This window comes from Drosophila erecta, unplaced genomic scaffold (genome assembly GCF_003286155.1).
Source record: "Drosophila erecta strain 14021-0224.00,06,07 unplaced genomic scaffold, DereRS2 tig00000283-arrow-arrow-pilon, whole genome shotgun sequence".
Lineage (NCBI taxonomy): Eukaryota > Metazoa > Arthropoda > Insecta > Diptera > Drosophilidae > Drosophila > Drosophila erecta.
Genome location: NW_020825217.1, coordinates 1,161,793 through 1,181,325, shown reverse-complemented (window position 1 = coordinate 1,181,325; position 19,533 = coordinate 1,161,793). Strand labels below are relative to the sequence as shown.

Sequence of the window (19,533 nt, the reverse complement as noted above, 5' to 3'; positions counted from 1 at the left end):
AGCGTTTTCCAACCTCCATTTTAAATTAATAATGCAAGAAGAGTATACTTGATTTGATCGACCCTAGTTGATACCCTGCTTTATCCTGTGCTGATCAGTGCAGCAAGCAAGGCCACACTATTATTTTGACCACAGCTGGGCACACAAGCACACTGAAAACAAACAGCAAATTAGGGAAAATAAAGCAAGCAAACAGTAAAAACTCACATTTACTCTCTCTGCTGTGCAGATGCAAATAAAACAAGGCAAAATACCATTTCAACCATGTTGAAAAATTGCAGCACGCACACACAAAATCACAAAACACACTTTCCGATCCTCCGTCTCGTTCGCTCTTTAGCTCTGTCTATCTTGAAATCTCGCTCCGAACACTCCACCCACCACCACCCATTGTAGTTTGCACAAGAAGTATATGTATTAGCAAAAGTTAACACTCGACGGAAAAAGTTAGTTCAAGATATGTAAGAACACTCTAAGAAAACTGTTGCAAGTCCTGTTCTCCTGTTCTGTATATAAGTATACGTACGATCTACCCATTTCTATTAACTAAGTAGTATTTGCTGTGTGAATATATGTGTGTATGTGTGTGTGTGTGCGATGTTAGCCATTACATTTAAAGTGTTTTTTTGTTGTTTTTAATCCGAAAATCAAAAATGTTTCACTGTAGTGTAGTGTAGTTGATACTAAGCGATAAGGCCAAAATAGATTTTAAACCCAAAAGGAGACAAATGAATTATTAGGAATCAGTGGGAGAATACCAAACCAATAAATGCAGGAAGGCAGGCAGGCAGGCAGGTATTTACTTATAGCATTTAAAGTCTAAAGCAAACGAAAATTATTAAATAACATTAAATCAAACGCAATTAAACACGAAACGTGTGTAACACCGTAAAAAGCAAGCAAAGGAGTTTTCACGTTTTAGCCATTGAACAAGGGAAAACTAGCGCACTTTTTCGTACTTTAACTGACGCAAAAATCCATCTATTAAATGATATTAAAAGGAGTAGGGAGTAGACGGATAGCGAGCAAATACGATTATAAACGTAAATAGTAAACGAGAAAGTAAGACAAATTTTAGAGAAATCGGTTTTTACCTAAGGTTAAGGCAAGATGATACTTCCGGTTTTCCTCTTTTAACTGCCATTTCCGTTTCCCATTTCCAATTTCCCACATCCGATTTCCCGCCCACAAATCCCACAGCGAATCGCGCGAAGAGTTCCCGATCCTGTTGACACATTTCAGTGCATATTATATAATGCATCTATACATATATAAATAAATCCACTAATATACATATATATAAATACACAATTATTGTAATAACAATATAAGTCTGTAAATTTGTTAACATTTCTAAAAGCCAGCAAATGGGGCAAAACGGGGCAGGATTAATAAAATCGCGCCCACTTGTTTGTGCTACAATCACAAAGGGAAGTATCCAGATCCCAGATACGAGCAAAACACGCGACCCACTCAAAAATCATCCAAATGTGTGATTTCTATAGAGTGCCGAACGGCTTGAGATCGTTTAATGGGCGCAAATCGGGCGCGAAGTCGAAAAATTGTTGAGCAGCCGCTTTAAAATCAAAACGAAGCAAAGGAAACATTAAAGAAAAGAAAATGGAAAATAATTATATAACAGTTGTGAACAAATTATATTTACATAGCGTATGAATAAATTGCATAACAATTGATTAATATACAGAAAGTAACGGCCGTTTTATTTCAAAATGCAATCGAAAGTCGAATATCAAAGTCGCTGTTCAAATGCGATAAGTATCGATAGGCAGCCGAAAAAGTGTTGCCCATGCTTGCACGCAGCGTTAGGCATTTTCCTGCTGCCGCTGCCAAGCGTTAGTACATTTTGATGGAGGCGAAACTAAAATCAAAACAACATAAAATAATAAGTGTTTGAATGAACTATTCTCAAATGGCAGAAGTGGAATATGAAAGGGCCGAAAACTTGGGTTTGCCCCCACAACTCTATGATGAGGAACTGGACCTGAACCGAACCGGAGAACTGGACTCCGAGGCACTGCATCTGAGCAGCCAGCAACACCAAGGCGGTAAAATGAATCCCGGCACTTATGTGATTATAACTAGATATGCAATTACGTTTATACTACGAGCATACATACCCGTTCTTACCAGCTTCGCCTTCTCGCCCTCAGGATCTCCGTCCTTCATCTGCAGACGCTGTCCAGCGCTATTCCTGAGCAGGGAGGAGCTGGCCGCCCATCGTCCCACCCACAGACTCAAGAGTGGCCAGCGGAAGACCGCGTCGGAGCATGTCTGCGAGGCCTGCGGAAGGGTCTTCCAAAAGCACAACGCCCTTGTGGAGCACATGAATGCCCACAACAATGTGCGCAACTATCCGTGTCCAGAGTGTCCAGCGCGCTTTGTGCAGCGCAGCAATAGGGAGTGCCACCTGCGGAACGTCCATCGGAAGGTGTACCTGCACGCCTGTCCAGAACCGGAATGCGGAAAACGCTTTCAGCAGCGGCGGGAGCGGGATCAGCATGTGAAGACGGTCCACCAGAAGGAGCGAAATCTCGTTTGCGACACCTGCAGTGCCCGCTTTAGCCATCCCGTGAATTATAGGAAGCACTTGGCGTCCCATGGCTCCCAGAAGAGCTATGGCTGCCCGATTTGTGGCAAGCTCTTCGGACGGCCCGAAAACCGGGATGTCCATCTCTTCGTCCATAGTATTTGTAAGGCCTATGTATGCTCCGTCTGTGGAGCAGATTATATGCGCCGCAATCAGTTGATCCGCCATGGCTTGGCCAGTGGCCACCAAAACGATCCGATTGTCCGCCAAAAGCCCCAGTTTAGTCCCGCACTTGCTGCGAAGCATCGAAGCCAGAGAAGCGCTATTCTGGAGAACGTGGACGAGTCCCAGGGCGAGGAGCTCCAATGGCTGGAAGGGGAGGATGACTACGACAGGCCAGGATGCCTCGAGGCATCCTCCTCACAGGAGGAGCGGCTAACGGGGACCAGCAATATGACTGCCATCATCACAGAGGACGAAAACGAAAGGGAGTTATTCGATTGAATATCACCAATTTCGCTGCTTAGTCAACCTACTGTACTTACATACAGGTGTCTATGATCAGGTTAGTTCGAATTGAATATTTGGGCGTACGTAGTTTAAGCATATGGGTAAGAGTAAGGAAATACTGTAAAAACATCTATTTAGGCAGAGAAAATCCACGAATGCAATTGTAAATATGAAAACGTAAACATTAAGGCATAATAATTAGCGATATTTACGCTTAGACTATTACAATCAAATCTATGCTGCATTGCATATTGATTAGGCGCTTGTACTGAACTGAAAAGGTTGAAAACTGAATGATTGGATTTACGGCTTAGGCAGAAAACGCCATAAATTAATGATAACATGCAAAAATGATTACCGCATGCAAAACATGAAGCGGTGACGTCGGTCAAAAAATAACAAGAAAACAAAGAAATGAATGAAAAGTGAATGTCGCTGCTGCTCTTGCACTTTAATAAAAAATGTGAAATGAAATGAAATGTTGCTATCACCTGCCTCCCAATCCCCCGTCCCCAGAAAGCAAGCCCGTGGAGTGGGTTGGGAATTAACAAAAATCAGGGGTAAAGCCCATAAATAATCGCATCGCAACGGGGAAAACATAAAAGGGTAGGGAGGCGATTAACAACTGGTTACAGACATAACGACGAAATGAAATTATTTAACACCTTGTTCATGGCTCATTTTGCTGTTAATGTGCGAGCAAATTTGACCCACGCCAGCACCGCTCTCGATTCCACAGTTAATAGATCTATCATCAACCCGCCGTCCGGAATCCAATGCAGGTCTTCCCTCGCCCTCCTCTTCTGCCACTTCATTGTTCACCTGTCACATTTCCAGCCCTTTGTTAACTGTCATACGAAACTATCTAATTTATTGTTGTTGCTGGCCTTTCAATTGTTGTGGCTGACTGAACTTGTCGACACAGTTGAGCTTCCAAGAAAGAAAGAAAGAAGATTGCCCCCAGGGGCTTAAATCTTACATAAGGCGTGACCCTGCCCAAAAAATATCTGTGCTTCTTTGACTCCATTGGTGTGACCTCAGCAGGGGACGTGACACACAGATGGACCGGAACCTGCTCAAAAGGGCTTCCATACAGCCGCCAATGGGAAACCTTCTGTATATCAAACGATGTCAATTTTGATCTCTAATGATTTCCATTCAATGAAATAAAGAAAGAAACAAAGAAATAAATATTATATTACCCACCGAGGTGTCTGAAAAACTCAGTACAATGAATTCGAGCAAAGCTGGAAAACCATGGAAAACTATGCAGATGTGTGTCCACTTCCCCATGAGTGACTCTGTCCACTTCCGCACCGAATTAGTCACTCAAGTTCACCCCTGGACGTGGGTCAAGTCATCCAAGAGCCTTCGAGAGGAGGAGATCAGGTCCCCTGGCATGATCATGATCATGATCTCTAATCCGTTCCGACTCGGGGCGATCGGTGCCCATCAAGCTGTCATCCTTTCACTTTCGCTATCTTTGCGCTGCGTCTTGTGTACTTTGATGTAGGTCAGCGACTTAAGGATCAAATGCCCCACCGAACTGGTCGAACCGCAAAGATTGCGCAACGGAGATTGGAATGGAAAATGGGATGAAGTTAAAGTTATGATTAACATGGAAGCGGAGTGAGCGGCGGGCAGTGCGTTGACCATCCATCACGCGGTGGTGAATGGTGCAACTGGGGGATAAGCACGTGGAGTAAGCGGGTGGTATCCACTTGCTCGCATTTTGTGTCCACGTTGTGGCTCAAGAACCCTCCTTTCTATGCTATTCTAGCTCCAGTCTGATAAATAATCGTGAATATATATCTCGTAGATCCCCTATATTTCTTGCCCACTCCGATTATCCATCGCCTCAAGCGTTGGCCTGGGCAGCCCAAGCCCAACCGATTCCATGTCCATACTGGACTCATTGCCATGCCAGCGACGTTTTGGACGCTCCACTCCCAACGCTGCTCCTCCCACTCAACCCGTCCACTCTTTAGCTTGATATAGTTTCACGCATCAAATGCGAATCACAATTTTTAAGCGAAATCCGAAATCGAACCAATTTGTAATCACAAATCGGAGAGAAACTGCCAAAATCTGCGACGTGTGCGGCATTTCAATAGCCTGGAATCCATCCAGTTCGTAGGCAGAGCCTCCGTACATGATGAAAAAGTGGTTGAGAAAGTTCCATTTCGCTTTTATAATGAAAACATTTTCATTTGGCCTATTAAGTGCCTTAATTTTATTATAAAAATCATCTGGTCGTGCTGCATAGAACTTTCTACATAAATATATCTCACTTTCAGATACTTTTCCCCTCTCCTCATTGTCCAAACACTAAGTCTTCGATTATTTTTCGATTTTATTGTCAGATCTTGGCGTGCAGTACCAAATAGATAGGGATAAAAAAATACGTATGATGCTAGAGCTTAAGAACTAGTTTAATAATTTAGTGGTATCCATGGGAGGAGGCGGCCGTTGGGCCGTAGCTGCTGGCGGGAGGCAGGTAGGTCGCCTCCGGCTCAAAGATGGGCGTGGCCGAGTCGCCGGAGTGGCCGGGTGGTCCGTAGAGCTGCGCCGGAGCCTGGTAATCGTAGCCGGGCGAGGAAGGAGCCTGCAGGAACGTGGAGCTCGGCGTGGCGTAGTCGTAGCCGGAAATAGAATTCGATCCGGACTCGTGCTTGGCTCCCAGAAAGGCGCTGGGCCTGAAGGGCGCCTTGGAGACGTCTAGGTCGTGGCTAGGTGCGCCGGACTGAACGGAGTGGTGGGCAGAGCTGAGGACGTCGGTGTGGAGGGCCTGTGGCTTGCTGGCCGTGTAGCTGAAGTGGCCCAGTCCCTTGTGGCCCAGGGCATAAGCCGGTGTCTCCCGCTCCTGCTCCCGATCGTCCTTATGCTCCTGCTCAAGCACCTGCACTTGCACTGGCTCCGCCAGCGACTCCTGGTGATCATAGCCGGGTAGGAGTGGCACCCCGTAACTGCTCAGGGGCACTCCCTTTCCAAATGGCGTGGCGGGAGCATCGTAGGAGTACCCAGAATGCTCTTCCGCCGACTGCGGCAGCGGGTGCTGCGCAAACTGTCCGCCCGAAGAGTGACCCAATCCCAGGGCGTGGCTCAGACCGTGCTCCAAGGCATGCTCCAGGCTGTGATCCAGACTGTGGCTAGGTCCGTGACTGACTGCTTCATGGGAGATCTGATGGCTTGGGCCATGGCCAAAGCCGCTGCCATAGCCGTGGCTCTGTAGGTGGCCACCGAAGCTGGGTCTGTGAGCAACTGGTCCCGATCCGTAGCCAATTGCGTGTGTGCTGCCTCTGGCTCCATGACTGTGTCCGGAGTACTCGGGCGTAGCCACCACAAATGTGCTGGTCTTGTGTTCGTTCCCGAGGAGATTTAGGTAAGCTCCACTGGTGGATGGTGCGTACTTAAAGGCCAATCCAGATCCATGCCCGTGGCTTAGGCCGTGACTGATTCCATGACTGATCCCGTGACCGATTCCATGTGCCTGACCATGGTAATTGTGACCGGAACTCGAGCCACCACCTGTTTGCACGATATAGGTTTCGATTTTGGGAACTCCACTGCTGCTGTAATGATGGGGCCTTCCATGGCCACTGGAACTGGCGTAGCCGTGGCTCGCGGAGTGTCCGTGTGCGAAGTGGTGTCCGTAACTGCTCTCGCCCTTGAAGTGGCTGGGGTAATCGGAATAGCTAGCCGAACCCAAGGGGCTTCCATGGAAGCTGCCGAGATTCAGGTGACTCTCGTAGGCGGGCGGCAGATATTTGTGGGAAGGGCCGTGATAGCTGGATATTCCGCCGAAACTTAGGCCAGCATCTCTTTTTGGCTTGGCGGAGGACGATGCCGGAACCGAGGCTGGAGCGGCAGCGGAAGCGGGCACTGAAGAAGAAGCATCGGCAGCTGGAGAAGATGAGGCGGCTGCCAGCAAGAAGAAGCAGCAGCTTAGCAAGGCGCAAGCTAACGGTAGTTTCATGCTCAAAACAAAACAAAAATCACAGGAAAAAAAAAAGTGAACGGCTTAACGGTTATCCTTCGATCGTGTATGGTTATCCTTGTTCCCCACGTTGGATCCGCAGTATAGAACGAGACGCGACTCTATTCGCTGCCGTTGGCGTTATGTTGACGACCTCTGTGAGTGCCGACCCTTTTATACATTTTATAGAAGCCACTACAAACTGCAAGAAACTCGGTTTTTGCCTCTGCCTTTGCCTTTGCCTTTGCCTTTGCCTTTGCCCGTTTCGCTACTCTCTTGGCATTCTCTTTTCGTCGCTCTCACGCACCAGCACGCGAAAAACAACGGCATTTCTTGTGTGCCGCCGACGCCGACTGCGCTGCAGCCTTTTATTCACTTACTCTCAGTTTCGTTTGCGCACAGTGGGTCAAATACACCTGCGCATAAATATTCACTGGTGTGGTCTGGTGTACATCAGACTTGAACAAATAACTGGAAGACGGATATATATTAATTTGCCTTTGATGCAAAAAAAAAAAATACAAAAAAAGAACAAGGCATATTTATTGCTGAAGATGGAAATATACTAATATATATTCCGGCTCTAGTCAAAGCACACTTATAGTTTACTTTAAAAATACACTTTCAAATTTTCAGTACACACCCACTGTTCTCAATGTTCTAAAACTGTAACGGCATCCTTGCTCTCTCACGCTCTCTCATCAACTATTCCTCTTTCGGGCGACGATCGAAGCTCTCGCTTCGGTCAGTTTCATTTGAAATCGGCGTGCGCAACTTGAAATTTAAGGCTCCAGGAAAATGTGCCAGGAATAAAAGAATTTACTCAATTCGACGGTGTTAAACCAGGAATTTGTTCAATTTGTACAAGTTTTGGCTGCAATAGTGATAACTACGCATTTACAAGTCGTTTGCGACTAGCGAAATTTAACGGTTCTCTCGCGTCAGCTTAATTTGCATTCAGCTCAAATTTTGGTGCTCCCAAAAAGTGCGCCAAGGATTTCGGTATTCATTTCAGTCCAGGCATCGAAATTCATTCAGTCAAATTTGCAATTTGGCTGAAATATGCAAAACTGCGCATTTGCACCTTGTTCAAGGCTGGTGGAATATAACAGTTCTCGCCTCTGTTTCGCTTTCCCCCCCGCCCCGCGTTCCATTAAGCAGGTTGACGAAACGAAAGCCGTAAGAGGAGTGTGCGATTAGAACACCAGTGATGGCAAAATATCGATCGTTTGTGGAAAGAAAAGATCATCGTCTGTGGATCCTGAGTGAGTGCTTTTTGGATTAATATTTACAGTTTTTCATACATATGTACATACATATACACGATATACAGAGCAATGATGGTATTTTTGGCCTGTTTAATTTTTGAAGTTCAGTACCATTTTTTACCCACTGTGCCAGTGTTACCGACTTGACAGCGCCACTCAAGTTCAAGTGACACTTAGTAAAATCGCATGTCTGCATCACCACGCCCCTTGCCAACTTGTTATCTTGCCATTTGGGCCCCGTTGTACTCGTGTTTTCGTGTGTGTTACCTTTTCTCGCTGCCACCTCCTCAGCTGGCTCACTTACATTTCCCAAAAGCACCTTAGTTTGTGCGTAAATTGCATTTAATTTACAGCAACCCGCCTTTTTCTCTTCTGGCTTTCCTCCTTCCTCTTCTCGCGCCTGCCTTTTGCACCTTACTTCGCCTCGTAATTGTTGCTGTTTTCCCAGGTGCGCGATTTTTTTCGAAATTCGAAAAACGATTTGTTTTGCTACCGTTCGGGATCTTAATTTGGGTCTCTGCCGTGGATGATGATGATTTGGCAATAGTTTGAGGTCTGTTAGTGCCCCTTTGACCCCGACCCCGAGCCCGACTCCCCCCTCCTTCCCTTCGGCACTGGTTATCATGGCCCATGGCTACTAATGGACTTGGACCGAGACCTATGCGATATATCTGCATGCAGCCCACGACCATGGAAGATAAATGATGTGCACCTTGCTGGTCTCGCTTCTGTCGTCTGACGACCCTCAAGCGCAGTGGAGTTTAAGCCCGTACTTGTTGATATGAATACCTAAGAACCTTATTACAGATCGGACCAATTGCAATTTTCGAGTTTGGGATATTTCACACACTAAAAGTCCCGTGAATCCGCTCTTCATAGAACTCATTCGTTTGGTGTATGGTTTTAGTGCGAAAACATGTACAAGATAAACATATTTCTTGACTTTCGACTGGCAAACGCCGTGAGTGGCTGTTGGTGCTCCTCTGGACCCGTTTCTTTGGCCAACAGTCGTGTGCCACGGCAGAGGTTTAGTTGATGTAATTGCCCGCCAGCCGCTAAGACTCCGCCCTGCATGCAGTTGCGCAATCCGCTTGCCAAGGTCACACCTGCCACGTCGATCGAGTTATAATTTCACCGATTTGCGACTTGTGCGAGACGATTGTAATTGAGGCATTTGAAAGTGGCAACAAATTGCCAGATATACAAAGACTCAGCACGCCCATGGCAAAAGACGGCCGCCTTCAAAGACAACGGTCTCCCACAGTGGGCGAGTCATCACCGGCATTTCATTACCAAGACCCAAAGCTGCGTTTGAATTTGCCATGGGAAATGAACCTGGGGCTCGGACTTGGACTTGGGCTGGCCACCCCACAGAGAGTGGAAACATATTTGCTGAATGTCCACTTACAACTCCGCAAAATCGCATATGACTTTAGAGAGCCTGACTTTACTTCACGTTATAGTTTCTGGCTTATATCGTTAGAATTCATGCAAGCCTACAAGTATGATTGATATTTGGTATACAATCCCTTATGAACTAGCAAAAAAAAGTGATAATCATGTCTTTTGCTTGTAACCTAAGTTCTCACGAGATTATAGGCAGTACTGGGCGACAGGTAGACGTAGCCCCTTGGCTGCTCGGATCCCTCCGCCGCTGGTTTATTGTAGGCAAGGTCATGGTAGGGCGGTTCCTGCAGTTCCTGCTGGGCCGATTGCTCCTGTATAGCGTGTCCCTGCCCCTGGGCTGTATCCACATCTGCGTCATCCGAGTAACCGGCGAAGGGGGAGGGCCTGAAGGGCAGGCTAAAATGACCCGCCTGTGGAGGAGGAGCTGCCAATGGCTGGGCCTGCAGCTGAGGAGCGAATAAGCCCACCAGGACGGACGGCTGCTGGTATTGCTGCGGATATGCATGTTGGTATTGCTGTAGATGCTGCTGATATTGCTGCGTCTGTTGCTGATATTGTTGCGTGTGTTGTCGTTGATCCTGTGGAACTGGAGGAAAGGTCTGCGGACCCGTGTAGCCAGGACTAAGTTGAGCCAACGCCGCCAACGAAGGCAAAGGGCTAGCTGTGGGCAGGATCAAAGGACGCCAGGGCATCGAGAACAGCCACGGGGGACGGAGTTGTATTCTCGAAAGCTCCTGCTGGTGGGATGGCTGCTGCTGCTGTGCCCCAATCAATGCGAAACAGCTGATCAGGCTGACCACCAGGACGTCGAGGTGAATAAACCTGGACATGCTGCTCAATATGGTTGTCTGTTGCAAATGCTTGCAGTGGCCCCGAGGCCATGGGCATATATAAGAAGCCGCCCCAATGTCATTCGATATCTGTGGTTCCGCTGAAAGCGATACCCTCCACTTGCAACTCTTCCTCCTGGTTGCGCAATCTGGTATCCCGCCATCGAACCACCAATTGTCCAATTGTCCAATATCGAAACGCCCAGTTTGATTAAAACTCTGGTTATTATTAAACCTAATTCTGATTAAATGATCTTTTTGGCTTTTTGGCGCTTGCGAAACAATATTGCAATGTTGCAAGTTTGAAATTGCTTTCGCCGTCTTTTGTGGGATCAACAACCCGTGTAACTGAGCCGGGGACTTTTGGTCTTCGTCGCCCTTCGAATGCAAAATTTTCCACTTCACGAACTTCCCAGATTAGCTGCCGCCTGCACGGAAAAAACTGCTATAATATGGTAATATTCAACATGAATTTCTTTCATTTAGTAGGCATGTTCATGTTAATGTTTTTTTTTTTCTGTGCAGGCTGTTTTGCCGTGAGGAATACGACACTTGTTGTGTGGCATAAGATTTAATTGTGAAGTTCATTGGTGGCTCGGATAGTTGCAATATTGCGATAGCAATAATTCCGTATCCCCTACAGTATTCTGCCCGCATAAAGGTCTGCCTCTGGGTCTCAAATAGGTTTCTTTCGACTTCCGTGCAACAATTTGCCGACTGAAAATGAAAGTGACGCCGTGCCACAATCGCACACACCAGTTTGCCCTCAGCAATGGGCAGCTGTTGGTGCTGCTGGTGCTGTTCATCGATCGCCTTCGCACGACGCCAACATTTCAATTTCGATGACTCGACTTGATTGAAACCGAGTCATGAACATAACAAGTAGTGTGCCAAAAGGAGAGCACTGATGAATGCAATATTTACTCATTGCTGCTGGCTTCCTGCTGCAATGAAAGTTGCGCTGCTGCTGTTGCTGCCACAGGCGCATTTGTGTGGGTGTTTTGTGTTTGAGGTGCGGTCTCTGTTTCTGTTTATGTTTCTGTTTGTTTTACCTTCACTTGGTCGACGGAAGCAGCCCGAGAACACCGAATTCGAATCGTCTCTAATTTGGCGGCGCCCAATTCGCCACGGCTACATTAGCATAAACAAACAGCAGCTTAAGTGCGAGAAAATTACAAAAATTCTCGTAATTATCTGCGCAAATCGTAATCAAATTAGCCACGCTCGCTTTTGGCCACTTATGAAGGTCGTCTTTGTTTCGCGTTTGGGATGATATCCAAACAGTCAGTTTTTATCATCTAAACTACAAAAACCGTATATTAACCAATGCACTCTTTATTAAATATAAAAAAAAAACGTGACAATTATTTATCTGTACAATTGTTAATATACAAGTTTGGCCATTTCAGACCAAATGCTTTTCCGAAATGTTGAGATGAAGATGGTACGATCTTATGGCGGCGGATCCAAGTACCAGTTATGTTGCTTTAGGTTCGTTCAAGGCCTCTAGTAGTAAGGTGGTTGGAAGTCACGGCTAGGATGGGACAAGCTGTTCTTGGGCGGCTGAGAGGATACGGGGCTGTGCAGATACGAGGGGGACACTGCGTAGGCACTAGTCGAGTACTGACGATTGCCGGTGGCTGGCTGCTGTTTCTGCTCCTTGTCTTGGGTCCAATCCGCGTGAGTGCTAAACGTTGAGGGCAACTGATACGAGTGGGACTGCATTTGCAGGAAATCGGAGGGGGATTCACCAAGGGAAGGTCCGTGAGAACCACCATAGGCTGCGGATACGGGCTTGAGTTGTTGGTGCTGGCGCTGGTTTAAAGACGATGGTTCGGGGGGCGAGGCGAACAGCTGCTTGCGGTAGGCATCTGGCAGAGATTGGGTCAGCAGACGGGTGTCCATACTATCCAGTCCGATGAAGCGGTCGTGCTCAATATCGCTGGACAGCGTGTAACTGGGCACAAGCTTTACATCGCGTCCAGGAGCGGCAACCGTCTTGTGGCTGGTGGCGTGCGCCTCTGCCGAAGGAAGCTTCTCCAGGTCCAGTTCGCGAATAGGTTGCCAAAGGTCTTCCCGCAGTGGTAGCTGTTGCTCAAAGCGATTGTGCTGCTGCTGCGGACGGAACTGTTCATGCTGCTGCTGCTGTTGGAAACCATGCGAAGATTGCAAAGATTGCGTAGATTGCCAAGGTTCGTGTTCTTGGGACTGCTGCTCTGGAACCGAGTCCCAAAGCTCCTTCCTCTGCTGATGCAGCTTGTTGCCCTGAATTGAGTGATGCTGCTGCTGGAAATGAGCTGGTTCGTAGGCGGGTTCGGCTAAGTGTTGGGACTGAAGATGTGGCAGCTGGTTGGGGTTCTGTTGATAGTGGTGCTGCCCGTAACTTTGCTGTTGGTTTGATCCCTGATGTTGCTGGTGGTTTAATCCATGATGTTGCTGTTGGTTTAATCCATGATTTTGCTGTTGGTTGAATCCATGATGTTGCTGTTGGTTTAATCCATGATTTTGCAGTTGGTTGAATCCCTGATGTTGCTGTTGGTTGAATCCATGATTTTGCTGTTGGTTGAATCCATGATTTTGCTGTTGGTTGAATCCCTGACTTTGCTGGTGGTTAAATCCCTGATATTGCTGGTATTCAGGTCCTTCATTGTAGGCGTTCTGAGGATTTTGCTGGCTTCCAAAGCTCTGGTGTTGCTGCTGGCCAAGAGCCGATTGCCAGGAGTCAAGCTCCTTCTGCTGATGGTCGTACTCCTGCGTTCCCTGAGCATGATGCTGCTGTGCTGGGTAATGCTGTGAGTTGTAGGGATCACTGGATCCCTGCTGACCCTGTTTGCGACTCGAATCCAAGTGGCTGCCATGCGAGCTCGACTCCTCCGATGGCAGATATTTGTGGGCGGGTCCGTTGTAGCGGTAGCCGTTCCGGTTGTTATTGTGCAATGGCTGGGGACCGACCACGACGGCCTGGATACAGGCAACACCCAAGAGGGCGAAGAGCAAGAGGATCTGCCAAGACAAGCGATTAATACAGGACCTGCGATACCCGACTCTGCATGCACCCGACTCACCTTTACGGCTTTGAGCTTCATCTATGCGGCTGATTTGGGGGCTTGAACGCTGAGTGCGCAATGACTAGGTATGGCCAGTGAAAATACTTTTTATACCCACCATCGGTCGTCGCTGAACCACTATATGATCTTGAATACAATCTGTGCGTGAGTGGGTGCTGAATTTGCGCCACAAAAAAATAGAGACAATGTGGCCGCTGGGCTGGCGATTAATCGTCAAAATCTCACGTAATCACACATTTGACACTCTTTTCTGCCATTTACACCAGATTCTTATCCGAACAATTTGTGTTCCTATATAAAACTAAAACGTAGATGTGGCGAATGTACTTACTTTGGAAAAGAGTTACATTGCAGAAGCGGCACTTTTACTGTGACTTACCCAATCCGAGGCTGAATCTCTGGATGTTTCAATCAGTTTATTGGGGGTTGTGGGCGGCTGCCTTATAATTGTTCGCTAAATTTATTAATTACATCACACGCACACACTCAAACACACTCGCACCCACACATCGAGGCAAAGAAATTGGCGACTCAAAATCAAAACTGAAAAAGTCCGATCAACAGAGGCGGCACTTGCATTTTCCAAGCCGTGCGAATTATGGACAGATATGAAAAATCATTTTGATCAATGTCAATTGATCTAAGATGTTGATAGGTAGTGGCTTTAATTTTAAATTATTTAATTAATTTGTTTATTGGCGTAATTTGTTATCGTTTGTTTTAGTTGGCTACCCTTTCAGCAGTGGGGCCATACAATAAATAGTCGTACTTACACTTAGATTCTAAAAAAAAAAGACAATAGCATATACAATGAAGCATGCACGAAATTCTGGCATAAAATAAGCTATGAGGGTGGTGGAGTTTTGCGGCTTACTCGATTAATCGAGGGGAGGGGGAAGGGGATTACTATTTGGGCGGTGGCCTCAAAGCCAAACTGGCTTCCAAGTCCTTAACCTCCGATGACCGCAGTTGCTTCTTAATCGCCTCTTGCCTGGGATGAACGCCTCCCCCCCGTTTTCCGCGCTTTCCACCTCCTGCTGCCGTGCCGCCGCCTATTCCAGCCACGCCCCCCGACCCGCCGCCGCCCCCTGGCTGACCTCTGACCTTGTATGTGTGCTGATAGCCGTAGCCCTCGGGATTGTTGTTGTACTTCGGACTGTAGCTGTCGTACTCGAGACTCGGATGCTTGTTGCTGTTGCTGCTGCTGTGCGAGTGGGCGTGGCCGTGGGCGTGGGCGTGCTGGTGGGCGTGGCCGTGTGTGTGGGACAACCAGGGGTCATGATCATCCAGTAGGGTTTCCTTCTTGAGCACATATCGATAGGGATAGCCCTCTTCGTTGAGGACTAGCTTTGATTCATTCTCCAGCTCTGCTTCCGGCTCGGCAAAGTAACCGGATGAGGAGTAGCCCTTGTAATCCGGATGCAGTTCCCCAGATGATCCGGAAGCCTTGAGCTTGTGGCGATATTCCTGCAGTGCTGCCTCCTTACTCTTGTAGGGCAACGCATTGATGTCGTGATAGATTTCCGAATTGAAATACAACTTGTGCGGCTTGCCAGAGTTGGTAAGCCTTTCCTGGTCTTCCCGGGAATCACGCTCCCTCTCCCTCTCCCTTTCTCTCTCCCTTTCCCTCTCCCGTTCCCGCTCCCGTTCCACTCGATCTGGAGTGGGAACTACGTGGGATAGATCGAATTCTTCGATGTTCTTCAGGGCCGCACCGTGGTCAAAGTGCTCAGCACTTTTCAGAGGCAAAGTGTAGGGCTTCGAAACAGTCTTCACCGTTGCTGTTTGCAGTGGAGCTCTGGTCTTGATCTTGTAAATGAACTCCACGTTTGGACTTAGTTCGTCGACGGGCAAATCGGGGGCCTGGTATGCCGTTTCCGTTTCGGACTGAAAGTGCTGAATGGGCTTCGAGTTCGTTATTGCCAGTGAAGAGCCCCGCAGTTTTCCGGCTATTTGGTGGCTGTGGTGCTGTGGATGGAGCACCTGTTGCTGGTGGTGGTGGTGGTGCACTTGCTGTTGCTGCTGCTGTTGTTGTTGTTGTTGTTGTTTCGTCGTCGGAGGTGCCGTATACTTGGGCCTCACTGTACTGCTGCTGTAGCGCTTCTCCTCTGAGTGCGAGTGCGAGTGCGACGAGGGAAGGGAACCGGAATGGATACCAGATGAGAGCGTCTGCGACTTGTAGTAGGTCTTGGTGATCGGTGGAGGCGGCGGTGGTGGTGGGGGCGTGGCCGGCTCTTGGGGCGTACTTATGATTTTACCTTCGGCCTCTAGTTCCTTCATGTACTTGATCACGGACTTTTCAATCTGCTTCATAATCTCCGACTTCGGAATTTCCGTAGACGCAGAGACCCTGACTTTTTCCTCGGCCTCGGCCTCGAGATTTCTGTAAATCTGCGGCGGTTGATAGGGGGCGTAGTTGTTGTTGTAGTTATTGCTGCTGTACTTGGGACGATAGTGGCGTTCGATGTCTTGCTCCTCGCCCTGGACATGGGACTCGGCTTCGGTCGAGTGGTCGTAGAGCTCATAGCTCCGGGTCACGGGCTCCTTTTCGTAGACTGGCGCAGGTACCAATGCGGGCGACGCAGGGGAGGAGGGCGAGGACGACGATCCAGCGGAGGATGGCGACGAGGGTCCGGCGGACAGGATCAGGGCCTGCTGTTGCAGTTCCTTCTGCAATTGCATCTCCAGGATCTCCCTATCCCTTCGCTGTTCCTGGTAACTCCGCTGGGTGGAGGGTTGCTGATCCTTTTGCGCCTGGATGTGGTTTATGTTAGGGTTGTGATTTTGGTTTTGACTCTTCAGCTGAATCGGTGGCTGTTTGTAGGCCAACTTGATGGCATTCGCCACATACTCGGCTGCCGATTGAGAATCCTCTAGGTTGACAGATGCTCCGGATGATGCGGATCCGGGTCCGGATGCTGCGGTCGTGGTGCTCAGGATGAGCTTTGGACGCGATTCCTGCTCCGGGCGAACGAGATTTAATTCCACCTGACCAAAGCTGTAATCTGAAAAGTATGCAATGTATGTCGATTGCGGATTATTGCACACCTTTAGGCTCCTACAAAATGTTTGCCAATCAAACTACGGCGTTTTCTTACCTTTGCTGGGCGCCTCCTTTGGTCTGCCATGCATCACTGATCCCCGCCTGGAGTAGCCACGATCGTCGGAGCCCCTACGACTAGCTGCCAGAGCCAGTTGATCGGGAAACGCCTTCTCCCCGGTGTCCTCCAAAGAGGACACTGCTCCTGAACCTCCCGAACGACGGCGACTGTTGCCCGATGTGCCCGAGGTCACTGTTACGGCACTGCAAAGCGTCGACATCTGTTGGGAGAAAGAAGTGCAATCACAGCTTATTGAAATGTACACAATCAATTAATGTGTGAAAAGATAAGCCAAAGGTAGAACCTTGGCCAACTGAAGAGTGTGCCATTTCAGCGGGTGCTAGTTGTGCGCCCTGCCTCAACTTGGCCTCTTCGTAGCCATCGGACCCATTTGCTTGTGCCTACTTTGCAATTAAACTAATTAAACTCTGCGCATTCGCTTTCGCTTTCAAGGAGGAGAAGAGAAAGAAATGGAGAAGGAGGAGGCGGTTGATAGTCATTTTCTGTATGATTGGGTTGACGGCGCTCAGTTGGCCAAGTTCAATGGACCGTTTGCCAGTGGAGAGGGCAATGACACACCGGCATGGAAAACTTGCAGCACGCAATTGCGAATCGCAAAATGGATCCTGTTCGAGCGGAATGGGAAAAGAATTGTGGGCTTATGCATTGAAAACGTAATTCTAATGGGAGGAATTCAAGCCAGCAACATTGGACATCTTTTTCCAAACAGGCTCATCTTTTTGGTACTTGTTTCAAAAATATGCTCTTTTGTTCCGAAATTTAATTTTATCGGGCTTAGCTAAGCAGTTCATTCGAAAAGCTAGTTGCCGACCAATTTTCTCCTAAAAAAATGTTCAGTTGATCATATTTATCACACTTCTTCACTGAGTTGTTAAATAAAAAACCATCTTAATAGGTTTTCTGCACTACGTATAGTTTATCATCATTGTTATATCATCCATGGTATGGATGGTTTTTGAATTGGGCACTTCACTTTGGATCACTATCCACCAAAAAAAAAGGGGTACTCCTCGTTAATCAAGGGATCCGCATCCTTGGGCGTGGGTGCACTACTTACGATGATCAGCAGACAGAGGCACCATTGCCGTCGGCTGAGAATGTTTGCTCCCATGCGGACGAGGTGGCTCGCGCGGATTGGGTGGACCTGGTGGTGCTCCTGATACTGCTCCTGATACTGGGGATGACGGAATCGAGATGCTGGCGCTGACATCATGGCGCGCCGGAGTCTCAGCTGGGATTGTTAGCGGCCAGCTGGCGAGGCGAGGCTTTTATAATGATGCGGACCGCTGCAGCGGAAAATTTATGCGAATGTGCGCGCCAAAGAAAAGCGAGAAAAGTGCAAGTGCAGTAGAGAGAGAAAGAGAGAGATGAAGACAGAGAAGGGGAGAAAGATCGCTTCACTTTCGATGACAATTCGAATCGTAATAAGCCATCGACGCACAACACGGCGTATGCGTGATAAGTTCGCCCATTATAAGCCGATAAGGTGCAATAGAGAAGGCGATAGGCCAGCACGAAAGAGAGAGGACAACGGGACAACTGGTTTATAGTTTTTAGTTTCTTGGCTTCAGTTTCGGCCTCTGTTTCAGCTGCCACTTTGATGGCCAATTAAGCCATAAGCTAAGCCAAACAATCCCCATACCACAGCCAGTTCAATGAAATGTTTGCCGGCACAGGAGGGGTAATACCCGTAATTGACTTGTAAAATCCTCGCCACCGAAGGCATTTATTGGGTTAAACGACAAATGCTGGACGACGTTAAGCAGTGACTAACCCACTCAACGTGGAGTCCGGAAAGCAGCAGGACCAGCCACTAGGAATGCAAAAGAGTCTTGCAAGTCCAATGACTTTGCAGAAAAAAATTGAAATTTCCAACGCACTTTGCAGGGAACATCTTCTCTTTAAACCTTTCGGCATGGCATCAATATTGTAAGTTTTTGACTTAATGTTTGACACCAAAGACGGCTTATTTGATGTATTCTTGAATATACCTATTTGCTGCATTCTCGCAGTGTTTGCATTGCGGCCAGTTGGTGGTTGATCGTGGCAGCTCTTCACTCGGTGGTTGGCTTCATGGTCACTGATTCAGTGCATAATAATTAACAAGGAGCCCAGACAAACGGAGAAAAAGTGTTGGCTGATTTATGATGATTTTACGAAGAGCAGCAGCGTTCGCAGTTGCCGAAAACCAATGAAAACCAATGAAAGGGATCCGGACTTGGAGAACTGGGAGTACCTCTTGGAATAACTTGCCAATTGGCATTTCGCTGATTTCCCTTACGTGCTATCAACTATGGCTGCCGCACAGGGCGTATGATTTATATTTTAATATTCTGCATGAGAAGCGAAAAACGAAACTGAAAATGAAACAATTGCCACACTTAACACTAACGATAATAGCCATAATAACAAAAGCGAAACAACTTTGCAGCGGCTAAAGCAAAGCAAAACAAAGCTGGCAAAGCGTTTCGGCTCCTCCACATTTGTGAAGATCAACAACCTTGTCAGCAGTCGAGTGCGATTGCCATAGGTACGTAGATATTGCAATGGCTATCCATGCCCCGTTGTGCGGCCAAAAGCTGCAAAAACTACCAAATCCACTGCCAGCTACCAAAGAAACAGCTGTGGCAGCCGCGCCAGATGAACAGTAGTCTCAGTTGCTATTTTGTTGCCCAGCATTGGGTTTTTAAGTGTTAGAATGCAATTTCACATATATTTCTCCAAATGTTTGTTCAATACAGGTTTTAACTGTGGCTTTTCTTCAAAAAGGTATTTCCACGTTAGACATCTTCGTATTCTGATCA

General features: G+C 47.7%; 5 protein-coding genes across 5 annotated transcripts; 1 reads left to right on the top strand and 4 right to left on the bottom strand.

Annotated features, from left to right (window-relative positions):
- The first annotated feature begins 1,798 nt into the window (after positions 1 to 1,798).
- On the top strand, positions 1,799 to 3,526 carry LOC6555702 (zinc finger protein OZF). The gene is made up of 2 exons (XM_001982443.2): positions 1,799 to 2,066; positions 2,172 to 3,526. Exons 1-2 carry the CDS (start codon positions 1,916 to 1,918, stop codon positions 3,050 to 3,052), a joined length of 1,032 nt encoding a protein of 343 aa, XP_001982479.2. The 5' UTR covers positions 1,799 to 1,915; the 3' UTR covers positions 3,053 to 3,526.
- A 1,867-nt stretch (positions 3,527 to 5,393) lies between these two features.
- On the bottom strand, positions 5,394 to 7,322 carry LOC6555701 (hornerin). The gene has a single exon (XM_001982442.3). It carries the CDS (start codon positions 7,032 to 7,034, stop codon positions 5,499 to 5,501), a length of 1,536 nt encoding a protein of 511 aa, XP_001982478.1. The 5' UTR covers positions 7,035 to 7,322; the 3' UTR covers positions 5,394 to 5,498.
- Positions 7,323 to 9,859: 2,537 nt separating this feature from the next.
- On the bottom strand, positions 9,860 to 10,539 carry LOC6555700 (protein enabled). The gene has a single exon (XM_001982441.2). The coding sequence runs from the start codon at positions 10,537 to 10,539 to the stop codon at positions 9,880 to 9,882; it is 660 nt and encodes a 219-aa protein (XP_001982477.1). The 3' UTR covers positions 9,860 to 9,879.
- Positions 10,540 to 11,967: 1,428 nt separating this feature from the next.
- Positions 11,968 to 13,667, bottom strand: LOC6555699 (G-box-binding factor). Its single transcript, XM_026983123.1, has 2 exons — positions 13,605 to 13,667; positions 11,968 to 13,542 (listed from the first exon to the last, which is right to left on the bottom strand). Exons 1-2 carry the CDS (start codon positions 13,623 to 13,625, stop codon positions 12,046 to 12,048), a joined length of 1,518 nt encoding a protein of 505 aa, XP_026838924.1. The 5' UTR covers positions 13,626 to 13,667; the 3' UTR covers positions 11,968 to 12,045.
- Positions 13,668 to 14,282: 615 nt separating this feature from the next.
- LOC6555698 lies at positions 14,283 to 17,990 on the bottom strand. The gene is made up of 3 exons (XM_026983121.1): positions 17,787 to 17,990; positions 16,706 to 16,928; positions 14,283 to 16,612 (listed from the first exon to the last, which is right to left on the bottom strand). Exons 1-3 carry the CDS (start codon positions 17,940 to 17,942, stop codon positions 14,514 to 14,516), a joined length of 2,478 nt encoding a protein of 825 aa, XP_026838922.1. The 5' UTR covers positions 17,943 to 17,990; the 3' UTR covers positions 14,283 to 14,513.
- Positions 17,991 to 19,533: the final 1,543 nt, after the last annotated feature.

Excerpts from the sequence above, each read along its gene's own strand:
- LOC6555700 (XM_001982441.2), bottom strand. The coding sequence starts at position 10,539 with ATGTCCAGGTTTATTCACCTCGACGTCCTGGTGGTCAGCCTGATCAGC.
- LOC6555698 (XM_026983121.1), bottom strand. The coding sequence starts at position 17,942 with ATGATGTCAGCGCCAGCATCTCGATTCCGTCATCCCCAGTATCAGGAG. Across the intron at positions 16,929-17,786 it reads GCCTCTGTCTGCTGATCATC|ATGTCGACGCTTTGCAGTGC; the intron begins GTAAGTAGTGCA and ends TTCTCCCAACAG. Across the intron at positions 16,613-16,705 it reads AAAGGAGGCGCCCAGCAAAG|ATTACAGCTTTGGTCAGGTG; the intron begins GTAAGAAAACGC and ends CATACTTTTCAG.
- LOC6555702 (XM_001982443.2), top strand. The coding sequence starts at position 1,916 with ATGAACTATTCTCAAATGGCAGAAGTGGAATATGAAAGGGCCGAAAAC. Across the intron at positions 2,067-2,171 it reads CAGCCAGCAACACCAAGGCG|GATCTCCGTCCTTCATCTGC; the intron begins GTAAAATGAATC and ends TCTCGCCCTCAG.
- LOC6555699 (XM_026983123.1), bottom strand. The coding sequence starts at position 13,625 with ATGAAGCTCAAAGCCGTAAAG. Across the intron at positions 13,543-13,604 it reads TGAAGCTCAAAGCCGTAAAG|ATCCTCTTGCTCTTCGCCCT; the intron begins GTGAGTCGGGTG and ends TTGTCTTGGCAG.
- LOC6555701 (XM_001982442.3), bottom strand. The coding sequence starts at position 7,034 with ATGAAACTACCGTTAGCTTGCGCCTTGCTAAGCTGCTGCTTCTTCTTG.